Genomic DNA, 20,744 nt, shown 5'->3' with positions numbered 1-20,744 from the left:
TATGACGACACACACAGAGCTGTTTCTTCTTCTGCGTCTTCTTCAACTTGTAATGCTTCTTCTTCTTCTGGTGACATTTGCAGCAGATTACAAACAACAAAGGCGTATTACTGCCGCCTGTAGGTCATTTGTAGAACTCCTATAAAAAGCGAAATCCTTATGAAGACGAGGTGTATCAGAAAAGTTTCAGGACCAGTGTCACAAAAGATATATTTCAAATCCAAAGTACAAACTGCTTCGAAGTAGTCCCCCTTCTGTTCTGTTTTCTTCTTTTGTTTTGTCTTTATATCATACTTGTCTGTTGTACTGCTCATACAGCCTTCTACCAATAGTAATACACTGGACTAATATTGATTGAATGCACCCTGACTTGAATGTACAAACTGAATTAAGTTTAATTATATATATATATATATATTACACAAATACATGAAAAAGAGCACACAAAAAAAGAAAACTACTTGCCCTGCCTCATCTCTCGCCTCTTCTCACACACTAGATCTCTCTGTAGATGTGCTGGTTGATCGTTTGAAGGGGAAAACTGGTAGTTTGTAGTTTGGGTGTGAAATATATCTTTTGGGACAGCAGTCCTAGAACTTTTCTGACACACCTCGTAGGCCAGTACAGTGGAGACATTCAATTACAGATTTTGTTGTAAGACGTTTCATGTTGAATAATCTGTGTTTCTGACAGTTCTGCTTTCATGACGCTTGTCTCTGTGTGATGGTTAGATAGGTGCACTATGTTAGGGCATGGTTTCTGCATCTCCACAGATTCATTTTCTCGTCCAGGTGCTTGCCATACATTACCAGCCCACAATCCTCAGCCTAGTTATGACCACACTACCCCCACCCCCACCCCGGTTTAAATGTATTGAAAAATAAAACCTGCCTTTGCCTCCCTTATCCTATTCTTTTGGCTTTGTTATTCCTTGCTGTATTAAGCGCTTGCACTCATTCCATACTAGAGCTACTTTCTTCTTGCAGATGGTGCTTTTGGTTGTTGTGTCAGTTTTTTCATTCCTCTCAGTGGCGCTTCAGGATATTTTTCAAAGGGGTGGACAAATTAGACCAGTGACAATCTTGGTATTCTACACATAAACCAAAAACTATAATTTAATCTTACAATGTTTTTGTAATATAGAGATTAGTTGAAAACTGTCAATTTGAAAGAAATCATATAATATACATGATGTAGATTTTTTTTTTTGTATTGATTTGTTTTAGTTGTTTTTTGTTGTTGTTGTTGTTTAACAGTTAAGATTACTAAATATCTGGTGTCTGTACATTAAAGTGGTAGTATTTTGGTTATTATGGTGATGAAGTGTCACTAAATAATGAAGTGCTAACATAAAAAACTTAACCATCATCAATTAATCGATGGTGCAAATCTGTGTCATTATCATCAACAACAAAACAAAACCTGCAGGGCAAAACACAAATGTACTTATCAAGAGGATCAAAACAGTTTCATTTGATTGAACTGTAAGAAAACCTGTTAAACTGGAACACTGGTTAACGCGTGGTCTTATTGGGCTGCGTTTCATTCGCATTCCATAAACAAGAACAGCTATACTGGGATTTCAGCTGTATTAAAATGTAGTGTATGTTCAGGCAATTGGCAGGAGACAAGCAAACAGATGTAACACACAGCTGATTTTAAGTTGCACTGAAGAGAGCAGGTGACTTGAAAAGACAATGACCCACTTCATCCTTGTTTACTGGTTTCAAATCAGTCTTAAAGTTTCCAGCCTCTCTGAATGTCTCTTGACATTTCTCGTGGCTGAGACATTTTGGATTAATCATAAATGTCATCTGGGAAGTAAACAATCTTGGCAGACTGTAAATAGCTGCTCATTCTGAATGGCTCACCTTTCAAGCAGCCGGCAGTTAGGGGACAGGATTATACAAAGTCTAGGCTTAAATACTTTTGGTTTGTCAAGCGGTATGTAGCACTTAAGTGAAACTTTTAATGGCTTGTAAAACTGGAAAGCTACCTAGTTGTAAGTGGCCCTTGAGGAATGGCAGAAATTAACATGTTTCATGTCTTAACAGCTTTCACTTTACACACCAAAGCTTATGACAATCATAAAATACAATAACAACAGATTTTCACCACATGGGTCCTTCATTGCATAATATAATGTAATATGTCCTATTGTTCATGAAGGTCTCCATTTGTGGTGCTGGGTGAATGCATATGTTGGTAGGCAGAGAACAATTTTTACTGTTAATTTTGCCCCTTAACACTGTAAATGGAAAACTATGGTACTGTCCATGAAAATACATTTACAATTGAAAATGTTTTGTTTTAATGCAAAGAGAGGGCTGCAAGGTGTCTCGGTGGTTAACACTGTCACCTCACAGCAAGAAGATCCCCAGTTAGGACACCTGGGATCTTTCTGCTTGGAGTTTGCATGTTCTCCCCGTGCAGCGTTGGTTCTCTCCGGGTTCTCCAGCTTCCTCCAACAGTCCACAAACATGTTGAGGTTAATTGGTGATTCTAAGTTGTCTGTAGGTGTGAATGTGAGTGTGCTTGGTTGTCTATCTCTAAGTGTAGCCCTGTGATAGACTGGTGACCTGTCCAGGGTGTCCCCTGCCTTCACCAGCTGGGATAGACTCCAGCCCCCTGCGACTATAATGAGGATTAAGCAGCGTATAGATAATGGATGGATGGTTGGATGGAAAGAGACTCTGCCAAAACACTTAGCATATTAGCACAGTGTGTCGTCATGGGACATGGCACTGTGATGGAGGAGTCAGAAGAGGTCCCAGAGGCAGATACAAAAGCCAGGTTACAAAAACAAAGAGGAAAGCTTTTATCACAGAAGCTGATACAAAAGTAATTTCAGTCATGATGAGTCAAAACACAGGGAGGAAACCAAACATCCAAAAGCATGCTGATTAGCTTACAGAACATAAACTTAACTTTGCTTACTTTCAGTTTCAAGTTTATTGGAGTGCAGTTTCAATTCAATGAATACAAATTTAATTTATATGATTCAAATTCAGTTTTTAACCTCAAATATTCGATTTGTGCAATACATAATTCAAATATAAATTATTCAAATTCAGTTGTTTGTGGCAGAAATGTCTACCCAGATTTTTTGTCAGAAAATGTTTGTGGAATCAATAGAGATGGATGCTTTGATTCTTTTCTAAAGAAAATAAAACTGTTCATTGTTTAAATATGATCAATTATAATGCTAAAATGATGCCTTAAGTTATTAAAATGCTATTCTACAAACGTTTTTTTTTTTAACCTGAAAATCATAAAGCTGCAAAAGCATCGAGATTACATGACACAACATGTTCTGAGCGGTAAGTCTCAGGTAGGCCAACAATGCCACAGGTGTGCTCAGTCTGTGGTGCGGTACTACAGGCCATGTTATACATTACCAAACGATTTACTTTTCCTGTGGTAATCTATTATCCATTGTCTGGTGAACACATGAATTACACCTACCAATTTTTATTTATTCCTTACGCAAAAACACAATTTCAATCTGTGACTCAGGAGTGGTGGATTTTGAATCTAATATTACCGCATTGTAAAACTCCACAGACGGCGCTGTGTAAAAATCTCCACCTGCGCCGGTATGCTGTGGATTACGGTAACGAGCCGGAGCCACAAGGCGTGCGGGCAGCTGAGTTCATTCGGCCTTCACTCAACACAGAGCAGCATCTCATGATTCATTCAGCCAAACACAGACAGCCGAAGAAGGGTTAGACAACGGGCGCTCTTCCGAGCCTAGGAATCAAAAGGCTGGGTGTCCAAACTCAGGAGAGCAAGTGTCCAACTGAAAGGCGGAACTAGAGAGCTCGTCATGGCGGATGTTGGTGAGGTTTTGATGTCAGTTTTGTCTACAATTCGGGTTCCCAAGCCCGGGGACCGTGTCCACAAAGACGAATGCGCCTTGTCATTTTCCTCGCCGGTGAGACATCTTTCCTTCGTGAATTAAATCGTCACCTAGCAAGAATTGCTATTTTATTTTTTGCTATTTCCTTAGCCTGCCTCTTGCTTTAGTCTAACGTATCGTTTTGTCAGCGCTGTCCCATTTAAACGCACTCGTTTACTGGATTTTCCTGCTTCAACTAACTAGCAAGCTAGCGCCAAGCTAGGCTAATATTGCACTGTAATGGAAACTTAGCTGCTCTAGTTGGCTAGCTAGCTATGGTGGTTATGCTGTCAAATCGCAAGCAAGGTAATTCAGTCCTGAGTAGTCACAACTCTGGCAAGGCTATTGGTGATTTGAGCGTAACTTAACCCATAACATTTCAGTCTCGACAGATTAAACTTAAAACATAAATTTCGACAACATTAAACCAGTGTTGTTGATTACCATTAGCAGGCTGACAGGAGAGCTAGTTGCCTAGATTATAGTAACTGATGCTATGACATGGTTAGGACCCATATGTTGCCGCCAACTTTAATTTGCCAGGATTGTGCTGGTTGAGAGACAGATAACGGCTTGTAACGATTAACACGGATGTCCTGCTTTCTTTACAGGAGAGTGAAGGAGGCCTGTTTGTATGCATGAACAGTTTCTTGGGGTTTGGGAGTCAGTATGTGGACAGACACCATGCTCGGTCTGGTCAGAGGGCTTACTTACACATCACCCGGACCTGTAAAGCTAAGGTGAACTCTTTCTTCTACTTTATGATTTATGTATTTTTTTTATAGAACAGTCAGCATTTTTACATCCAGCATGAACTTGTATTAAAATTATGTTTGACACAATCAGCACCATTTCTTCTTATGTCCATTGACTTAATCTCAGTGACCGCTGATGTCCTGTGTTATTCTTACAGAAGGAAGATGACAATAACTCTGGCTCTGGACACCCACCCAAGAAGAAGCCGACCAGATTGGCTATAGGTGGGTGCATGAGGGAGTATTTATATAAACATTGATAATACAGTTGACCTCATTTGAAATTAACATGTGTCTGCCTCTGTTGTTGTTTCTGTTTGTTCAGGGATTGAAGGAGGTTTTGATGTGGATCAGCAGCAATATGAGGAGGATGTAAAGGTGGTAATTTTACCTGACAGACAGGAAGTGACATCAGACGATCTTGGTGCCATGCCTGATGTCGTGAGAGAGCGGGTGAGATATCTTGTGTCTTTCCTGGCAAGAGAAATACTGTTCTGTTAAGGCTCTGTGAGGGTTATCACAGTGGCAACATGCTACCTAACAATACAACAACTGACTTTTTTACAGCCTCCTAGTACCAAATGTCATGATACAACAACATTGTAGTGATTGCTCTCATTGATACAAGGACATCACACAGAGGCTTGCTACAAACGTGGTTAAGCTCCACAGGTTTTTGACAAGTTAGTCTTATTCCAGTATATTCTAGATATATTCTTAAAATACTAGAACATTGGGTGGCATGCAAATAAGGATACACAGTTACATATGGATAAACTTTAGTGATTGCGTAGTTGAGAAGTTTCATCATGAGCTCTTGGGTCTAATTTTTTTCCCTCATCTGCTGTCCCTTCAGGTGTCTCTGTCTATGGCGGGTATCATGGCAGCCGACTCAGTGTCTCATACCCTGCAAGTTCAGCAGTGGGATGGAGAGGTGAGACAGGAGTCAAGGCATGCAGTTGACCTAAAACAGCTGGACAACGGAGTCAAGATCCCTCCCAGGTGAGGTGACAGCTGTCCATTTATTAACCTACCATGCAACTCCTTATATATTAGAAACACAGCAGTTCCCATGCGCTCTTCAAAGTTGATAAAAGAGCATGCGACAGGTTTCTGCATACTTTATATCCTCTAGAATTTTCAGTGGTGCATTTACTGAAGAAAATATGCAGTTAATAATGCTATTGCATTTAAGGTCTGCTGATTCAGCATTGTATAAATTCAGCAATTCTGTTGTGTCTCCAACATTCAGGATAGAGAAAGTTGTTCAGTTTTATCATGCAAAAGTTATTAGATCCTTAAAGGCAGTACAACTAATATTCATATGAAAACATGTGTATTGGAGAATTTAGTTTTCTTTCCTCCATCCTAGTGGCTGGAGGTGTGAGGTGTGTGACCTCCAGGAGAATCTTTGGATGAACCTGACGGACGGCAAAGTGCTCTGCGGTCGCAGGTATTTTGATGGCACTGGAGGCAACAACCATGCCCTTCTCCACTTCCAGGAGACAGGATACCCACTTGCTGTCAAACTTGGCACCATCACTCCTGATGGCGCAGGTAAGCAGAAGACATAATGATTTTTTTTCATATATAAAACTGAGAGAACCAATCCTATCAACTTCTCTATCATCATTTTTCTTCTGAATTGGTTTCCAGTTTGACATGTATGGCTGAAGTACTCTAATATTACTACTTGCCATTGTGTAGCATTGAGTAGATTTACAGTGTTTGAGCATAGCTGTCGGTGAGCTGGTTGGGTGGTTAGGTATAGAAAGAGGAGGGGAAACTAGATCTCTGCATACCAAAGCCCCTTTCAGACATGCACTTGATTCCATTAATCTGGTGGCAAATGAACATGTCGGCTTCATGTCTCAATTCCCACCTTGGTCACATTTCCGTAAACGGTACACTGGCATTCTTGTTAGGTCGGCCATAGTAACATTTCACTATTACTTTCAACACAGCACAAGTCTTTACTAAATGGTCACATAAGCACCAGGACTTCAGGTTGTGTGAAGTGATTTAGGAAAAGCCCATAATCATCACCAACAATCATCCAAAAACAACACTTAAAGTCAAAAACACATTTTGTGTACCAGAAATCACAACATGCCTTTCTCACTCACCTTCCTCTGTATTTCAAATCTTTTAGGCTGAAATGAAATGGCATGTCCTTAAAAATATAACTTTACTCTGATTTAAAACGGGTACTAACACCTTAGAATGATGCTCACCAATAACAAATGTAATCTCAGTTTCTTTCACCCACAAGACAAGCTGAAGTTTGTTGCTTCCAGCTGTATAGAAGTATTCCTTCAGGATTTTTTCATACCTGCACCGAGGTTCATATGTCTGTCTGCAAAGAGAGAGAACTAGAAGTGGAACAGCAGCACCAGTAACTGCATTAAATGTTTAGAATTCTAAATGATCCCTGTGAGAGCACGGACAGTGGATCAGTCTGGGCCAGGATCCGATGGCAAGTCACACTGTGGAGGCCTGCATGTTTTACATCAGACTGGGGAGTTGCCACACACAGAATAGCAGTTTAGTTTTCAGCTGATACGGACTGTTTTTTTTCAAAAAGTTTATTGCATATCTGGCACATCAGACATCGGTAGAATCAACAAGTGTCTCCAAAGAGAGAGCGCGAAAGCTGCAAACATTTTTGCATGAAGCAACAGCTTTACCTTCAGTAATTAGTTTCGACCAAAAATGATCCCCAACATGGCGAAAGGATTGATTGCATTCTGTGTCTGTGATTGATTTCATAAGAGAAGAGTCACAGTTTATCAGCTATAGGTAAATATTTGGTTAAACTGCAATCATTAGGTTAAGTCCTGAGCTTTCAACTTCACTGTTTGATAATCCAGAGATAACGTGCGCTGTTAGTTTATTGGACACTTTGATGAGGTGCTTTTAGTTTAGATTTAGTCTGTTATTGCATTAATATGCATTATACATGACTTGGTGTTTTGTCTAATATCACGTGAATGACAAATATCACATGTGGACTGCCCCTTTCTCTGGCTCTGTGGGGGGGTTTCTCTGCATGAGACTGTAAGGAACATGAAAGGAAAAGTGACTTATGTCTTAATGAATACATTCCTGCACTTTAACAGCTTTATGAAACCAGCAGTGTTCTGTGTCTGAAAGGGCTTTGAATGAGGTGAAGTTGTAGAGTTAAGTTTAAGTCATTTTAAGCATAAAACGATATTTATATTAGAAAAACTTCTTAATTTGCAATTTCGATGACAAGCGATACTATTTTAGGGGTTCAATCAATGCCAGAAGAAGGAGTTAAATATTAAGGGCCTCATCTGTGGAGTCTCTATTGAACACTGTTAAACTGTCTAGACTGTGTTCATTTATCTGAAGCTTAGTGCCATTGCCCTTAACTGCCAACACTGATTTGTTTTTCCAGATGTCTATTCCTATGATGAGGATGACATGGTGCTGGATTCCAAGTTACCTGAGCACCTATCTCACTTTGGCATCGACATGATGACCATGGAGAAGGTAAGTTTTGTGTTTCTGGTGATTTTAGTGCCAACTGACTTTGTACATGTAATTTTGTTGTTCATGTATTAACCATCGCAAGTACTGGATCTGTCAGTTTTCTTCCCAGTTTTAATGTTGAGCATCAAATCAAGCTGTTGTTGACAGAAGTGTTGATCAGCATTCATATTTACTATTACAGTATTGCAAATTTAGTCCAAGATATTGTTTTTTTCCTCTTGGCAGACATCCACACAGTTATGGAGGGCTCTGCTCTGCAGTGAAGGACTAGATCAGGGGTGTCCAATCCTGGTCATCGAGGGCCACAATACTGCATGTTTTAGATCAGGGGCGCCCAATCCTGGTCCTCGAGAGCCCCTATCCAGCATGTTCTAGATGTTTCCCTCTTCCAACACACCTGATTCAAATGATCAGGATCGTTATCAGGCTTCTGCAGAGCTTGATGATGAGCTGATCATTTGAATCAGGTGTGTTGGAAGAGGGAAACATCTAAAACATGCAGGACTGTGGCCCTCAAGGACCAGGATTGGACACCCCTGGACTAGACAGACTGCCGAACTTAGTAATGCCATAGTGTATTTTGTAGTTTATTGCTCATTCAACTGCTGTCATTACTAAATTCTGGCAAAATTTTCTTATCATTTTCAAAACTTGCCTTTTTATTTTACCGCCATTGCCAAGAAATTAATTTGCTTGCACCTCACATCATTCAGCCTCTGTCCCTTTGACTTCTGTGATCTCAGACTGAGCGGACGATGACAGAGTTGGAGATTGCTGTGAACCAACGTGTGGGAGAGTGGGAGGTAATCCAGGAGTCGGGGACCACTCTGCGGCCTCTTTTTGGCCCTGGCTTGACGGGCATGAAGAACCTGGGAAACAGCTGCTACCTCAATTCTGTCATGCAAGTGCTCTTCACTGTTCCAGACTTCCAGAGCAAGTGAGTGACCTCTTGTTTATCCTTGTGTTTTTTTGTTTTTTTTTTTACAGCCTCAATCCTACTGTCGCCACCAGGTGTTATTTCTTGTGGCAGACTGGAAAGGAAATACTGCTTTCACATTGATGATTACAGCAGTAGAAAAAAAATAATGATGCATTCGAAAAAAAAGCAACACTTTTCACACGATACAACGTTTAATTTTAATGAATACAAAGAATTAGTTTTATGTTTTTGTCTCCTTGCCTTGCAGGTATGTGTCTAACATCGACAAAATAATTGATGAAGCGCCAAGTGATCCAACCCAAGACTTCAAAACCCAAATGTGAGTTAGACACCGACATGATCAATTACGACATTTCTCCTTTAATGTGGACGATCTTTCTGAATCGAATCACGTGAAACAGACCTATATTGAGGTCATTTGAGCTCTATGCAGAATAAATGTAGCTTTGCTGCTACTACGTCTTCTTTAAACTGACTGAGCCTATTCTTGTAAAAGCAAACATACTGCACTACTTATACACCGTAACACTTTATACAGTCAGATGTGAGAAGCAGTGCATTGCTGTTGCTTCATTTACACTAATCTCTCATAGGTAAAGTGTGTGTGATCTAAACCATCTCTTCTTTTGTTGTAGCATACAAAAAATGTTTTTATTCTCACCACGCATGACTTAGTCCCCGCCATGATCAGGCATTCCTCCCTGTTGTTTGAAGTCAAAAATACATCTGGGCCTATCTCCAAACCCCCCTCCTGAGTGATACTCTACTATACTTGTTGGATGTGCAGTGACGTCAGCTTTGTTTGTTTATCACAGAGCCAAGCTTGGTTACGGTCTGCTGTCGGGAGAGTATTCCAAACCAGCACCAGACGCTGGAGATGAAAACGGTGCATCTGAACCCAGAGTAAGAAGAAGCAATCAGTGGCAGTGGATTTAGAATGCTAAGTTTTAACAGATATCCATTGTTTCATTTAGATATACACGGATGGGATTTACTCTCAGAAATGAAAATGAGAAAAATATAGCCTGCCTAATATCCTGCTATTCATGCTTTCTTACAGGGAGACCAAATTGGAATAGCACCACGAATGTTCAAAGCACTTGTGGGACGGGGCCACCCAGAGTTCTCCACCAATCGGCAACAGGATGCTCAGGAGTTTTTATTGCACTTCATAAACATGGTGGAGGTAAAAGTGAATCTTGTATTCTGCCTCTCTTACTCGCTTCTGTTTTTCTTGTAGTATCCTCAGTCCTCTTCCCTTCGTATCAATGTTACTTTTCTCTCACAGAGAAACTGTCGCTCTGGGGCCAACCCGTCTGAAGCATTCAGATTTTTGGTGGAAGAGAGGATTGTGTGTCAGCAATCACAGAAAGCCAAGTACACACAGCGGGTGGATTATATTGTCCAGCTGCCCGTGCCCATGGACCAGGCTACCAACACAGGTGAGGATGAGCTTCAATGTCTAATTTAGTTTGTAGTTCTACACATGATCAGTCATACGAGCTGTTCTCACTGTGGAATATGGGGCCTAATGTATGTACGCTCATAGACCCTCATGGATTTGAGTGGATGATGATGTTTGAATCGCCCCTAGGGGATAAATAAAGTAATTTGAATTTAATTTAATTTAGTTTATGTCACATGTACCCTCACAGACATAAGGCCTGACTTGTTCCTAAGTGTAGCATAATTTAGATCATGAACATACTGCAGTTGGCAGGAATGTACCAGGAACTTTGAAAAACTAAATAACGAGCCCACTTCATGATTGATCTTTATGTGTACAGTTCTTGTTGTGCCCATTTTAAGTATGTGTAAATGAACATTTTAATTTCTTTTTTAAAATCATAGAAGAGCTTCAGGAGGCAGAGCGCCGGCGTGAGGAGGGGGACTCTTCAGCCCTTACAGTGCGTGCACAAATCCCCTTCACGGCTTGCATGGCAGCCCTCAGTGAACCAGAGATCCTCACAGACTTCTGGAGCTCAGCTGTGCAATCCAAGACTACTGCTACCAAGTACGAGGAGAAATAGCCACGCACATGCTAAAAGTGAATAACTGCAGCAAATCTTAAAGTGCGTTTCTTAACATCAGCTTTTCTGTCATCTGACAGAACGACCCGCTTTGCCTCTTTCCCCGACCACCTGGTTATCCAGATTAAGAAGTTCACCTTTGGCCTTGACTGGGTTCCCAAGAAACTGGGTGAGAAAAACGTATTATTAAATGCTGCAACGATATTATATTCCGATATATTCGGAATATAATAGTTTTCTTGCTGTATACAAATGTGTGCATTTCTCACAGAGTTAAGAATAGAATACCTGCTCACTGAGACCAACTAGGCCACAATATGATCTCGAGTTTTAAAACTCCTGAAGCATCTGCAGCAGTGCATCTTCTACAAGTTTGCTGCAATTTAGCAGATTTTATACCGTGGCCGCAGTGCTTATTTAGAATATGTTCTGAAGCCCCCCCGAATGGTTCCAGTCAACAACTTTAATCCTCTCCCTACATCAGTAGCCTACTAATGAATAAGTGAAAGCAACTGATGCTTCCATGTATTTGACTATTTATTAAGCAATTTCCCCTTAGGGATCAATGAAGTATTTCTGATTCTGATTACAATTGTGAATGGATATTAATGGATTTCTGCAATGTTGACACATACAGACACAAGAAGGCAGGCCACTTAGAATCCTAAAACTTGTGGCTGTGTCACGTTTCAGGCTGGAAGCTAATTGTCTCCTATTGTCAGTAGCATTGCTGGTTGTTTCCAGATTCTTTGTGAGTGTCGGAGGCTGTTCACACGAAGCTGAACTTGTTCTGCACATTGAACCACTGGGAAACTTTTGGATCTTTTGCCCCGGCCTAGTTTTCCATATGTCAAGACAACTTGTCGTATTTTATTTTTTCAGGAATAGTGCCTGAAATTTAAAAGAATCACAAATAATTATGGGAAACATTTAAAGGATTGACAAGCTTCGACCTTAACATTCCTGCTATTGGTAGTTTAGTAATTAAGAAGAACTTTCTTTTTTGCATTTTGTCTCACCAGTCCTCTTTCTAATTCACAAGAACGTGAAGACATTCATCTATGGTGCATTTTCACTTTCCAAATCCCAAAGAGAGTTCTGTCTGTCAGAGCCTCAGCTCTGTGCAGCACACAGGGTCCTTGTTCCAAGTGACGATGGCAGTGACAATGGAAGTGACAACTCAAAAGTGTGATTACACTTCAGGAGAGTTGACGCAGACAATGCTCGTTGCCACAAGTGCAACAAGGGCGGAAACATGAGTAATCTGTTAAAACATCTAGCAAAAGTTCATCACATACAGGTAGAGAAGTGCACAGTGCCAAGTTTATAATTCGCCTCCCTTTAACCCAGGTATGTTCTGTATGCCAGCAGTATTAAGCCCAAACATAGAGTTAGCTAAACTATAGGTAGCACATGTTGCTGATGTTGTAATGAACCCCACAGTCGTCCACTAGCATCCCTAGTGTGCCTGTTACACAAAAAAGACACCAATAATTCACTTGTAAGCATTAATAAATGTTGCAGTCTGAACATATTTTGCTGACTGTGCTTGGCTACGGCTATCACTGCGACATTTCTTGTGTGTCTTAGCCTGACACTAATAGTATCAGGAGTTCCGTAACATCGTCCTAAAGTAAGATTAATTTCAACAATCTGTAGTAAACTGACGGGCACGTCTCTCTAGCAGAGACACAACCTGCAAAAACTGAGCAAGGGGCACAGCCGTCACTACAAATGAGGGCATTAGCTACTCTCAAGGCTACACTAATAACTAACAATGCTTTAAGATCTGGGCCTCAGTGTTCAATACAAGTGACAGAACAAAGAAAGATTAACAAAACACAGAAGAACAGCACACATAACTGCAGAAGACAAACTCAGTCAGTCGATCTCATGGTGAGCACAAGAGAACGTCGAAGCCTCACATGATGTTGAACCATCATTATTTCATTTCTGTTATTTAAATACACAGTTAGGGTGATGCTTCTTAGTGAAGAAGCCTAGTTATGAACGACACTTTCCCTGCTCTTACATGCTCCCATTATATAACAATTACTGCATATTGTTTCATTCTAATTATTCCAATTATTGGTTACCGGCCTGTCGTGGTTACCAGTAAGTTTAATTCTTTTATAATGCTGGACAACACACACAATGCATAATAATTTATTTTGTGAGTAAAATCTGTGACGCTCTGTCCACAGTGCTCTGATCACAACATTAGTGTCTGTAAAGTTTTCGGCTCAACAGATTGTTGCTGTAAGAACTTATTTCCTTCAGGGATCCAGACTAACTTTTTCACTGGTAGAACATGTGCGACCAACATGATGGTCCCACGCTGTCACAGGCAAAACGTATGACTTACTGAACATTTTCTTATCATTAGACACTAGAGTTTACAGATGTTATCTAAACTGCCCGCATTGCAGGCTGTGGTCGATACTGTTGGTATCTGTGGTGACAGGTGTGCGACCAAAATGACTTTAAAAAGAGTTAACTAAGACGTTCTAATGTCAGATTTATCTGAAATGAAACCGAGGGATTTTTTTTCTACGAGCGGAAAAACAGCGAATGCAGGTGCGCTCCGTTTTTCACGAGAAGACCGCACTGATAAGCGTAAATACGACCGTACAACAGCAATATAAAAGTACTACTTTCCACCACTGTGGTTAACACAGCAGCTTCCTGTGACGGTTACAGCGGCACTAATACAGCTTCATGATCATCAGTGTGACCACTTGAAATTTTAACTCGCACATTCTCAAAAAAAACCCCAAAAAAGTTGCAAAGGTGGCCATTTTGGTTGCAATCTGGAGCCCTGTCCTTTATTCTACATTATGTATATAATAGTGATTTATTTTCAAAAACAATGCTGTTGCAGAGGGCGATAAAAGGATGTTATACTATGTACAGTAAAGAAAGCAATTTTAGGTTTGTTCTTACTTAGTTTCTAAACATATCAAAAAGCACTATTAAAGTACCGGATCGATAAGCAGTATCTGTAAGAATAGTCGTACCGTCGAAATCTTAACGATGCCCATAGCTAGTCATGTGAAACAAGACGTTGTTTCTAATAATGCATGATTTTCCTCTGTTCAGATGTGAGCATTGACGTTCCTGATACTCTTGACCTGAGCTCGCTACGCGCAACTGGTCAGCAGCCGGGGGAGGAGCTTCTACCAGAGGTGGCCCCGCCCCCACTCATGACCCCAGATGTGGAGGTTAAAGGTATCCTGGGTTCCCATGGCAACGAGGAGGACGACTCGCTCTACTCCCCACTGCTGTGTCAGTCTGTCTGTCATTTCTGCACTTTTCTTCTTCTTCTTCTGTTTCCTTCATTTCTTTTTTTCCCACCTGTTCTGTTTTCATGTGTCCCTCCGTTGCCTTATTTGATTATTTTTGCATTATGTGATTTCGTTTATCTGTCAAAGTAAGCCATATCTCAACTGTTCAGTTCTTTGTAGTATAGGACTTCAAGTTTATATTATTTATTTTATGCTTTTCTTATTAAACACTGTGCTCGGGGCACAAACACAAACGTTTCCACAACAAACGAAAAACTACCTTAAATTCATTTTCACAAAGTACATCCAAGTAATTCAACTTTTCCCTCTCAACTCACTCAGCTCCAGTCCTCGATGACTCCACTGTGTCCCAGTTATGTGAAATGGGATTCCCACTGGAGGCCTGCAGGAAAGCGGTCTACTACACTGGGAACACTGGAATCGATGCTGCCATGAACTGGATCATGGGCCATATGGATGATCCAGGTGTGTAGGCCAGCTGGAATTTACTTGACAGCAAAATCCTCAGTCTGTTTGGCCACTGTGCTCAGTCTTCCTGTTTTCCTCCTCTGGTCGGCTGCAGACTTTTCAGCCCCCCTGGTGTTGCCAGGCTGCAGTTCTGGCGCCGGGACCACACCCACAGAGAGCCTGTGTGAGGAGCACCTGGCAACCATTGTCTCCATGGGCTTCAGCCGAGACCAGGCAACCAAAGCACTTCGAGCAACGGTTAGAATCAAATTACGTCCATTTAGAAATGGAGATTTGACCACAGGCCACAAGTCTAAAAGTAGAACTGTTAGTACGAGCACATATATCCCCTTTTAATTTAGACAGTAATGTAGCCCTCCAGTCAGAGTGTCGCAGGATTTTATGTTAAGTTAGATTAAGCTAAGTTGCATTGTAATGCTTTCGTAAAACATCTAAAATCTTAATGTTCACTTCTATAAGAAGCCACGTGTTTGGAATAATATATCCCGGTACAGATGTTCCCCACAGTATTGTTTCTGTAATAAGCAGATAGAGAGCACAGACACAATATGAAAGCATTTATTCTAAGTCAGCACAAGACTAGTGCTGCAGCTAATGAGGGTATGGCAGTACAGAAAAAAGCCTTTGCTTACCTCGATCATCAGTGGTGGAAGGTTTGAAGTTTAGCCAAAGTGCCACCTGAAGCTATTTACATAACTAGCTCATCTGTCTAAAAGCAATCTGCTAACAAATGAGTTTTCTGAAAGTAGCCAATATGAACTATTTTGTCACAACCACAAAAATCCTAGAGGTACAACAGATCCTCTATTAGTGCTCCTATAACAGCTTAGTAAAGATACATGCAATTACCACAACATAGTGTGTTCAAAGTATTTGTTTTGCACTGTTCTTATTTTCTGATGGCCTTTCTCTAAAAAGAAGGCACAAGTGTGTTTTTGCCCTCTAACTAGTAAAATGTTGTGATTATGTTTATCAAGAGTCTTCTCCAAAAATGTGTATTTAACCACCAAATCTTCCACCTGTTGATGTTTATATTATTGTTACACAGAGTAACGTCCTGGATCGGGCAGTGGACTGGATCTTCTCTCATCTGGACGACCTGGAGTCTATGGATGTATCTGAAGGAGGACGCTCAGCTGCAGAAAGTGAGGGCGGCAGGGAGCCTCCACCTGGACCTCGTGTCAGAGACGGACCGGGCAGTAAGTCTTTAGGGGAGAGCTGAGACAGGAGGCATTCAGAATGAAATCAGAATGTGTCCTCACAAATTCCGCTTGCAAATAGGTCCAGGCAAGGTTTTTCCTGACTCAGCAAATTCCTCTACGCAACAAAAAACTAAAAATTAAGAGGTGATCAGAAAGACAAAGAGTAGAGCGTACCATCTTCTTTTTAAGGTCTTATGTTCCTCCTGTCATCAAAATTTGGTTTCACATTATATATGTCCTACATAATTTAGAATTGCAATTGCAGTGATATGTTCTCATTTTTTTCCAGAATACGAGCTGTTTGCTTTTATCAGTCACATGGGGACGAGTACCATGTGTGGCCACTACGTCTGTCACATCAAGAAGGACCAGCAGTAAGTGTTTTTTTTCATGTTTTCCTACCTTTTAAGATATATTTTACAGTTTCAAAACCTCACTGTTACATTTAAAGATCAGAAGCAACTGTTAAAATAATAATTTAAGCAAATAAACCAGAAAATGAATTGCATTCATATCCATACTTTTTTTTTTCCCCCAAAGGAAAACAAAATATAAATGAGTTACAGTCCAACTGTTATCTTATCCAGTTAAGTAGGGCAAATGTCAGAAAGAATGACATTAAATTGTATTAGTCATTGGTTTTAAGATGACTCAGCAGGGGGCGCCACACTCCACGTCAGGTCTTAACATAAAAGCATCATTAGTTTAAATGTTTCCATTAACCTTCCACTAACCTGCCTACTCAGCTAAAACGTATTTCATATCTGGATAATAAAAGTCGTCCCATGTGTGGAGTACCGATCTAGTAGGTCCTTCTTTGAACAAAGGAAATGTTTGGTTACTATGGTAACCCTGGTTCCCTGAAAACTGAGTAAGGTATCTCGCTATGGAAAGTGCCGTCTGGCTTGACCAATCCCAGAAGTTCCACTACATCCGTGTTTGTCCAAAGTCAAACCAGTCATTTTGGGCGACAGGGGGCCTGCACCGGTCACTGCCAACACATTTCTTTTACAAGCTGCTACGATCAGGGAAGTGTGGAGACTTACGTCATTCAACTTTCAGAAAACCGACTGGGGTTACGTTTTCTCTCAAACCTCACTCAGTATTTCACGATAGGAGATACAGCCCACTCCCAGATTGCATGCACCGAAGCCCAAAGACAACCTAAACCGGCGGGTGGACCCCACATGCCCACCCCGGAGGCTACAGCATAAGTTAGAGCCAACACTGATGATGCCAATGAAGGCACAGTCACATCGAATCTAATAAAGTTTATAATAGCTGCTCAGAGAATCCTCCAAGGAACAGGAAGCAGCCAAACTTATGATGGAATGTGCTCACAGCTGCAGTCCATGACACTCATATGCCACCAAAACAGCCTCCACGTCCGAGTGTGACTGCCAGACCTAAATATGCTATATTCTGAGTGGGAAATGGAATGCACTTGATATGATGGATACTTAAACCCAGGCCAGAGAGGCTGTGTAACAGCGCCTGAGTGTCCCTCCCCGCTTGTTTCCCGCTGGGAACGCATATTAGAAAACTGTCCAAATATGCAAGCACTCAGAGACTCGGTTTAGGTTGCTTTGACACATTTGCTGAAGACCCTCAGTGTGAGTGGCTGCTTGAACGGGAGGGTCTGGTAATCGTAGGATACACCCTGAGAAGTGAACCTGAAAAACATTCTTTGAGCTGGATAAATACTTCAAAATTAGCATCCTGTAGATCTGTCAGTGAGCGTTCGTCACATGGCCAGACAGACCAAACAGAACATTGTTTGGAATGAGGAAATATTGAGAAAAGAAACCAAGATTAATGTCCTCATCAGGCACAATTTGAATTGCCCTGTAACTAAAGAGAAAGTAAATTTGGTCGTCCAAAGTCCTTTCCACTTCTCCCATAGCCGCTGGAAAAAGTACGCTATTGAAACTCTGTGGCTTTGCAGCAAGTTAAAGCACATAACTCAGAACTGACCCATCAGGGCGTTGAGGGTGAATGAACTGGACAGCACTTAGGGAACTTGTACTTTCTGCCACTGTGGATGGAGTCAACATTGTGAGCCATTACATAGCACAAGGGTTTTTATGGGTGCACAGAGGTCAAAAACTTTACCCAATACCCTGCGTCGTCCTCAGTTACTAACATGTTTCATAGTGGTAACTGCATCACCAAATAATCCCCTCGCACATGAGGGCTTGAACAGGGAGTTCATGGTGACCTGCTTATTCTGGTTAGGCAGGCTGGAGAGATTGAGACACATCGGTCTGACGTAGCCACAGCCCTGCACTGCACCTTGAGACACCCAAAGGATGAAGACTGTAATACCTCATACCAAATGGCCAGACCTAGATCCCCCTCAAACAGCTCATTCTGGTAACCTCTGATAAGGGTGACCGTGATCATGTTTTTATTTTTAACCCAGTCTACACGTTGAAACTGGCTGCAGACCTCTAAATCTTTTGGTGTATGGAGGCTGTGAAGTGCTCCACCTTACCAGGGGAGGAATGGTCCAGTTGAGGTGGAGATGGTACAGTTAGTCCCAAAACCTCAGTGCTGCAATTTCCAGGCCAGAATAATCCTTGATGGGGACTCTGGTGAAACAGTTTATCCCAGTAATGCCTCATTACATCTCAGCATGAGCTGTTTGGTAAATAGTAAATGGTCCGCACGTATAAAAGCAGATTTTTAACCTGAGCTACGTTCTACAAAGTGCTTTACACTGTGTTTCTTGATTACCCATTCTCACACACCAGTGGTGGCAGAGCAACAGCACATCATCAGTAGGGTAAAGCTAACCTGTCTCACGACGGTCTAAACCCAGCTCACGTTCCCTATTAGTGGGTGAACAATCCAACGCTTGGTGAATTCTGCTTCAGAATGATGGGAAGAGCCGCCATCGAAGGATCAACATCAGTCACAGTGTCAGTTTGTTGAAAAAGTTTGCCTCCACCTCCCAGTTGCTGCGTCTGCAACATCAATTCACCTAAATTTTAATTCCACATACTATATCTGTAATTATATATTGATTTGGCAGAATTCCAGTTTGAGACATCTGCAACATCATTCTGGATATTTTTTTTTTTTTAATTTAATTGAAGATATCTAAAAAGGACAATATATATAACTTGAACCGAGGGGAATTTGAGATATCTTGAACTTAAAGTGTGACTAGTCGGAATTAAACTGTAGATATCTGAAACTGCAAATGAATCATGACTAATGCTAATTCCAGACATCAGCTGTGTAAATTACATATACAGTATCTGGAACTGAATTGTGGATATTTGTAATGACAAAACTCCAAAGGATAATTTGTCCTGGGAAAAAAGACATTTTGGAGATCTGAAATGTTAAATGTCAATGGCTTGCCATAGACTCAGGTTTACTAGTTGGGCCATGCCAGCTGCTCACCTGCCATTCAGAACAAATTATGGTTCAGTGTTCTGCTCAAGCTCAGCTCAGTTCAATTCAGTTTTCTATATTTACAACATATGTCCTCTCACAACATGTAACATGCTGTGAGAGGACATATGTAAGGGGAAGATCTTAGGAGCTGCACAGACGTGGTGGTGTTGGAGCTCCTGTGATTGGTCATGTCAGAAGGCGCTTCCCAAAGTGAGATACCAAACAAGCTTTGAAAGCAAACTACCATAGTGTCTTCTTTACGGATGCTGTAATTCTTTCGGCAGTAGCAGGTCCTAATGAACTGTGCGTTGTCTTCGTGTTTCGCAGATGGGTCATCTTCAACGATCAGAAGGTGTGCGCTTCAGAGAAACCTCCCAAAGACCTGGGATACCTCTACTTCTACCGTAGAGTGGCTGAATGAGACATGTGGACGCTAACAAACACACATGGCAACGTTCTTAGATGCACTCCACCAAGCTCTTACAAATGCCCTGGCATGCTTCACAACTAAAAACAGTGTAAATACATCTCTCAGATTGCATATATACACAGTTAATTAAATTGGTGCAGATATACAGTTAAGTTGTTGGGGGGGGTAAGCGTTTCTTTTGATTATAAACCTTGGGCCTGTTCAGAGAGCAGATTCAGTGAGTTATCTCGGTATCTCTGCTGAGTATAGCTGACGTATGTTCCAGGTTTTACGCAGAAAATATACTCAGATAATTCAGAAATCCTGCTTCAGGGAACAAGCCCCAAACATTCGAGGGACTGTGATTGCTGACTCCATTCACTCTTCATTAATGAGTTTGCTGAACTGCCACCATTAATCTGTTTCCTGACTATTGATTTCCACTGCCATCAGTAGTCACTGCCCCTCCCCAATAAAAGATCTTGCTTCCAGCCCCCTCTTGTGTGATTGGACGGTTACAGCTTGGTGTCAGTGCCTCAGCCAGCACCACTTCCTCCTCCACCTGTTTAGGTGAGGAAGAACAGTTCAACGTCCACCATATGAGAAAATGTCAGTAAATCAAAAAAAATAACAAATGTGTGTTACAAAAAGGAAATAAAAAAAAAGTCAAACACCAAATCACTTGTTTTTTTCTTAAAAGTTTGGTGAGGTTGTTATCTGGGTGGTTTTTGTTTTCTTTTGTTTTTATTTGGAAAACAGATGCTTTGTTACTTCTGCTGTGACAAATAAAGAATTCTCTTTCTGTCACACTGCCTG

General features: G+C 41.1%; 1 protein-coding gene across 2 annotated transcripts; it reads left to right on the top strand.

Annotated features, from left to right (window-relative positions):
• The first annotated feature begins 3,651 nt into the window (after positions 1-3,651).
• On the top strand, positions 3,652-20,735 carry usp5 (ubiquitin specific peptidase 5 (isopeptidase T)). Of its 2 annotated transcripts, none has more exons than XM_008295627.1 (20): positions 3,652-3,934; positions 4,510-4,638; positions 4,812-4,878; positions 4,979-5,106; positions 5,510-5,655; positions 6,026-6,210; positions 8,075-8,169; positions 8,913-9,106; positions 9,357-9,428; positions 9,925-10,012; positions 10,170-10,295; positions 10,398-10,551; positions 10,961-11,123; positions 11,220-11,308; positions 14,239-14,367; positions 14,766-14,909; positions 15,007-15,149; positions 15,961-16,111; positions 16,404-16,488; positions 19,847-20,735. In XM_008295627.1, the coding sequence occupies exons 1-20, from the start codon at positions 3,827-3,829 to the stop codon at positions 19,938-19,940; spliced, it is 2,490 nt and encodes an 829-aa protein (XP_008293849.1). In that variant the 5' UTR covers positions 3,652-3,826; the 3' UTR covers positions 19,941-20,735. The 2 variants fall into 2 exon arrangements, with proteins under 2 accessions (XP_008293849.1, XP_008293848.1); XM_008295626.1 differs by having other exon boundaries at positions 14,239-14,424.
• The last annotated feature ends 9 nt before the right edge of the window (positions 20,736-20,744 follow it).

Source organism: Stegastes partitus, unplaced genomic scaffold (genome assembly GCF_000690725.1).
Source record: "Stegastes partitus isolate 25-593 unplaced genomic scaffold, Stegastes_partitus-1.0.2 Scaffold1061, whole genome shotgun sequence".
NCBI classification, from domain to species: domain Eukaryota; kingdom Metazoa; phylum Chordata; class Actinopteri; family Pomacentridae; genus Stegastes; species Stegastes partitus.
Note: the sequence above shows the minus strand (reverse complement) of the source record. Positions and strands in the feature narration are given on the sequence as shown.

Coding starts and splice junctions, on each gene's coding strand:
- usp5 (XM_008295626.1), top strand. CDS start 3,827: ATGGCGGATGTTGGTGAGGTTTTGATGTCAGTTTTGTCTACAATTCGG. Junction 4,879..4,978: donor GCCGACCAGATTGGCTATAG/GTGGGTGCATGA, acceptor CTGTTTGTTCAG/GGATTGAAGGAGGTTTTGAT. Junction 10,296..10,397: donor ACTTCATAAACATGGTGGAG/GTAAAAGTGAAT, acceptor TTTCTCTCACAG/AGAAACTGTCGCTCTGGGGC.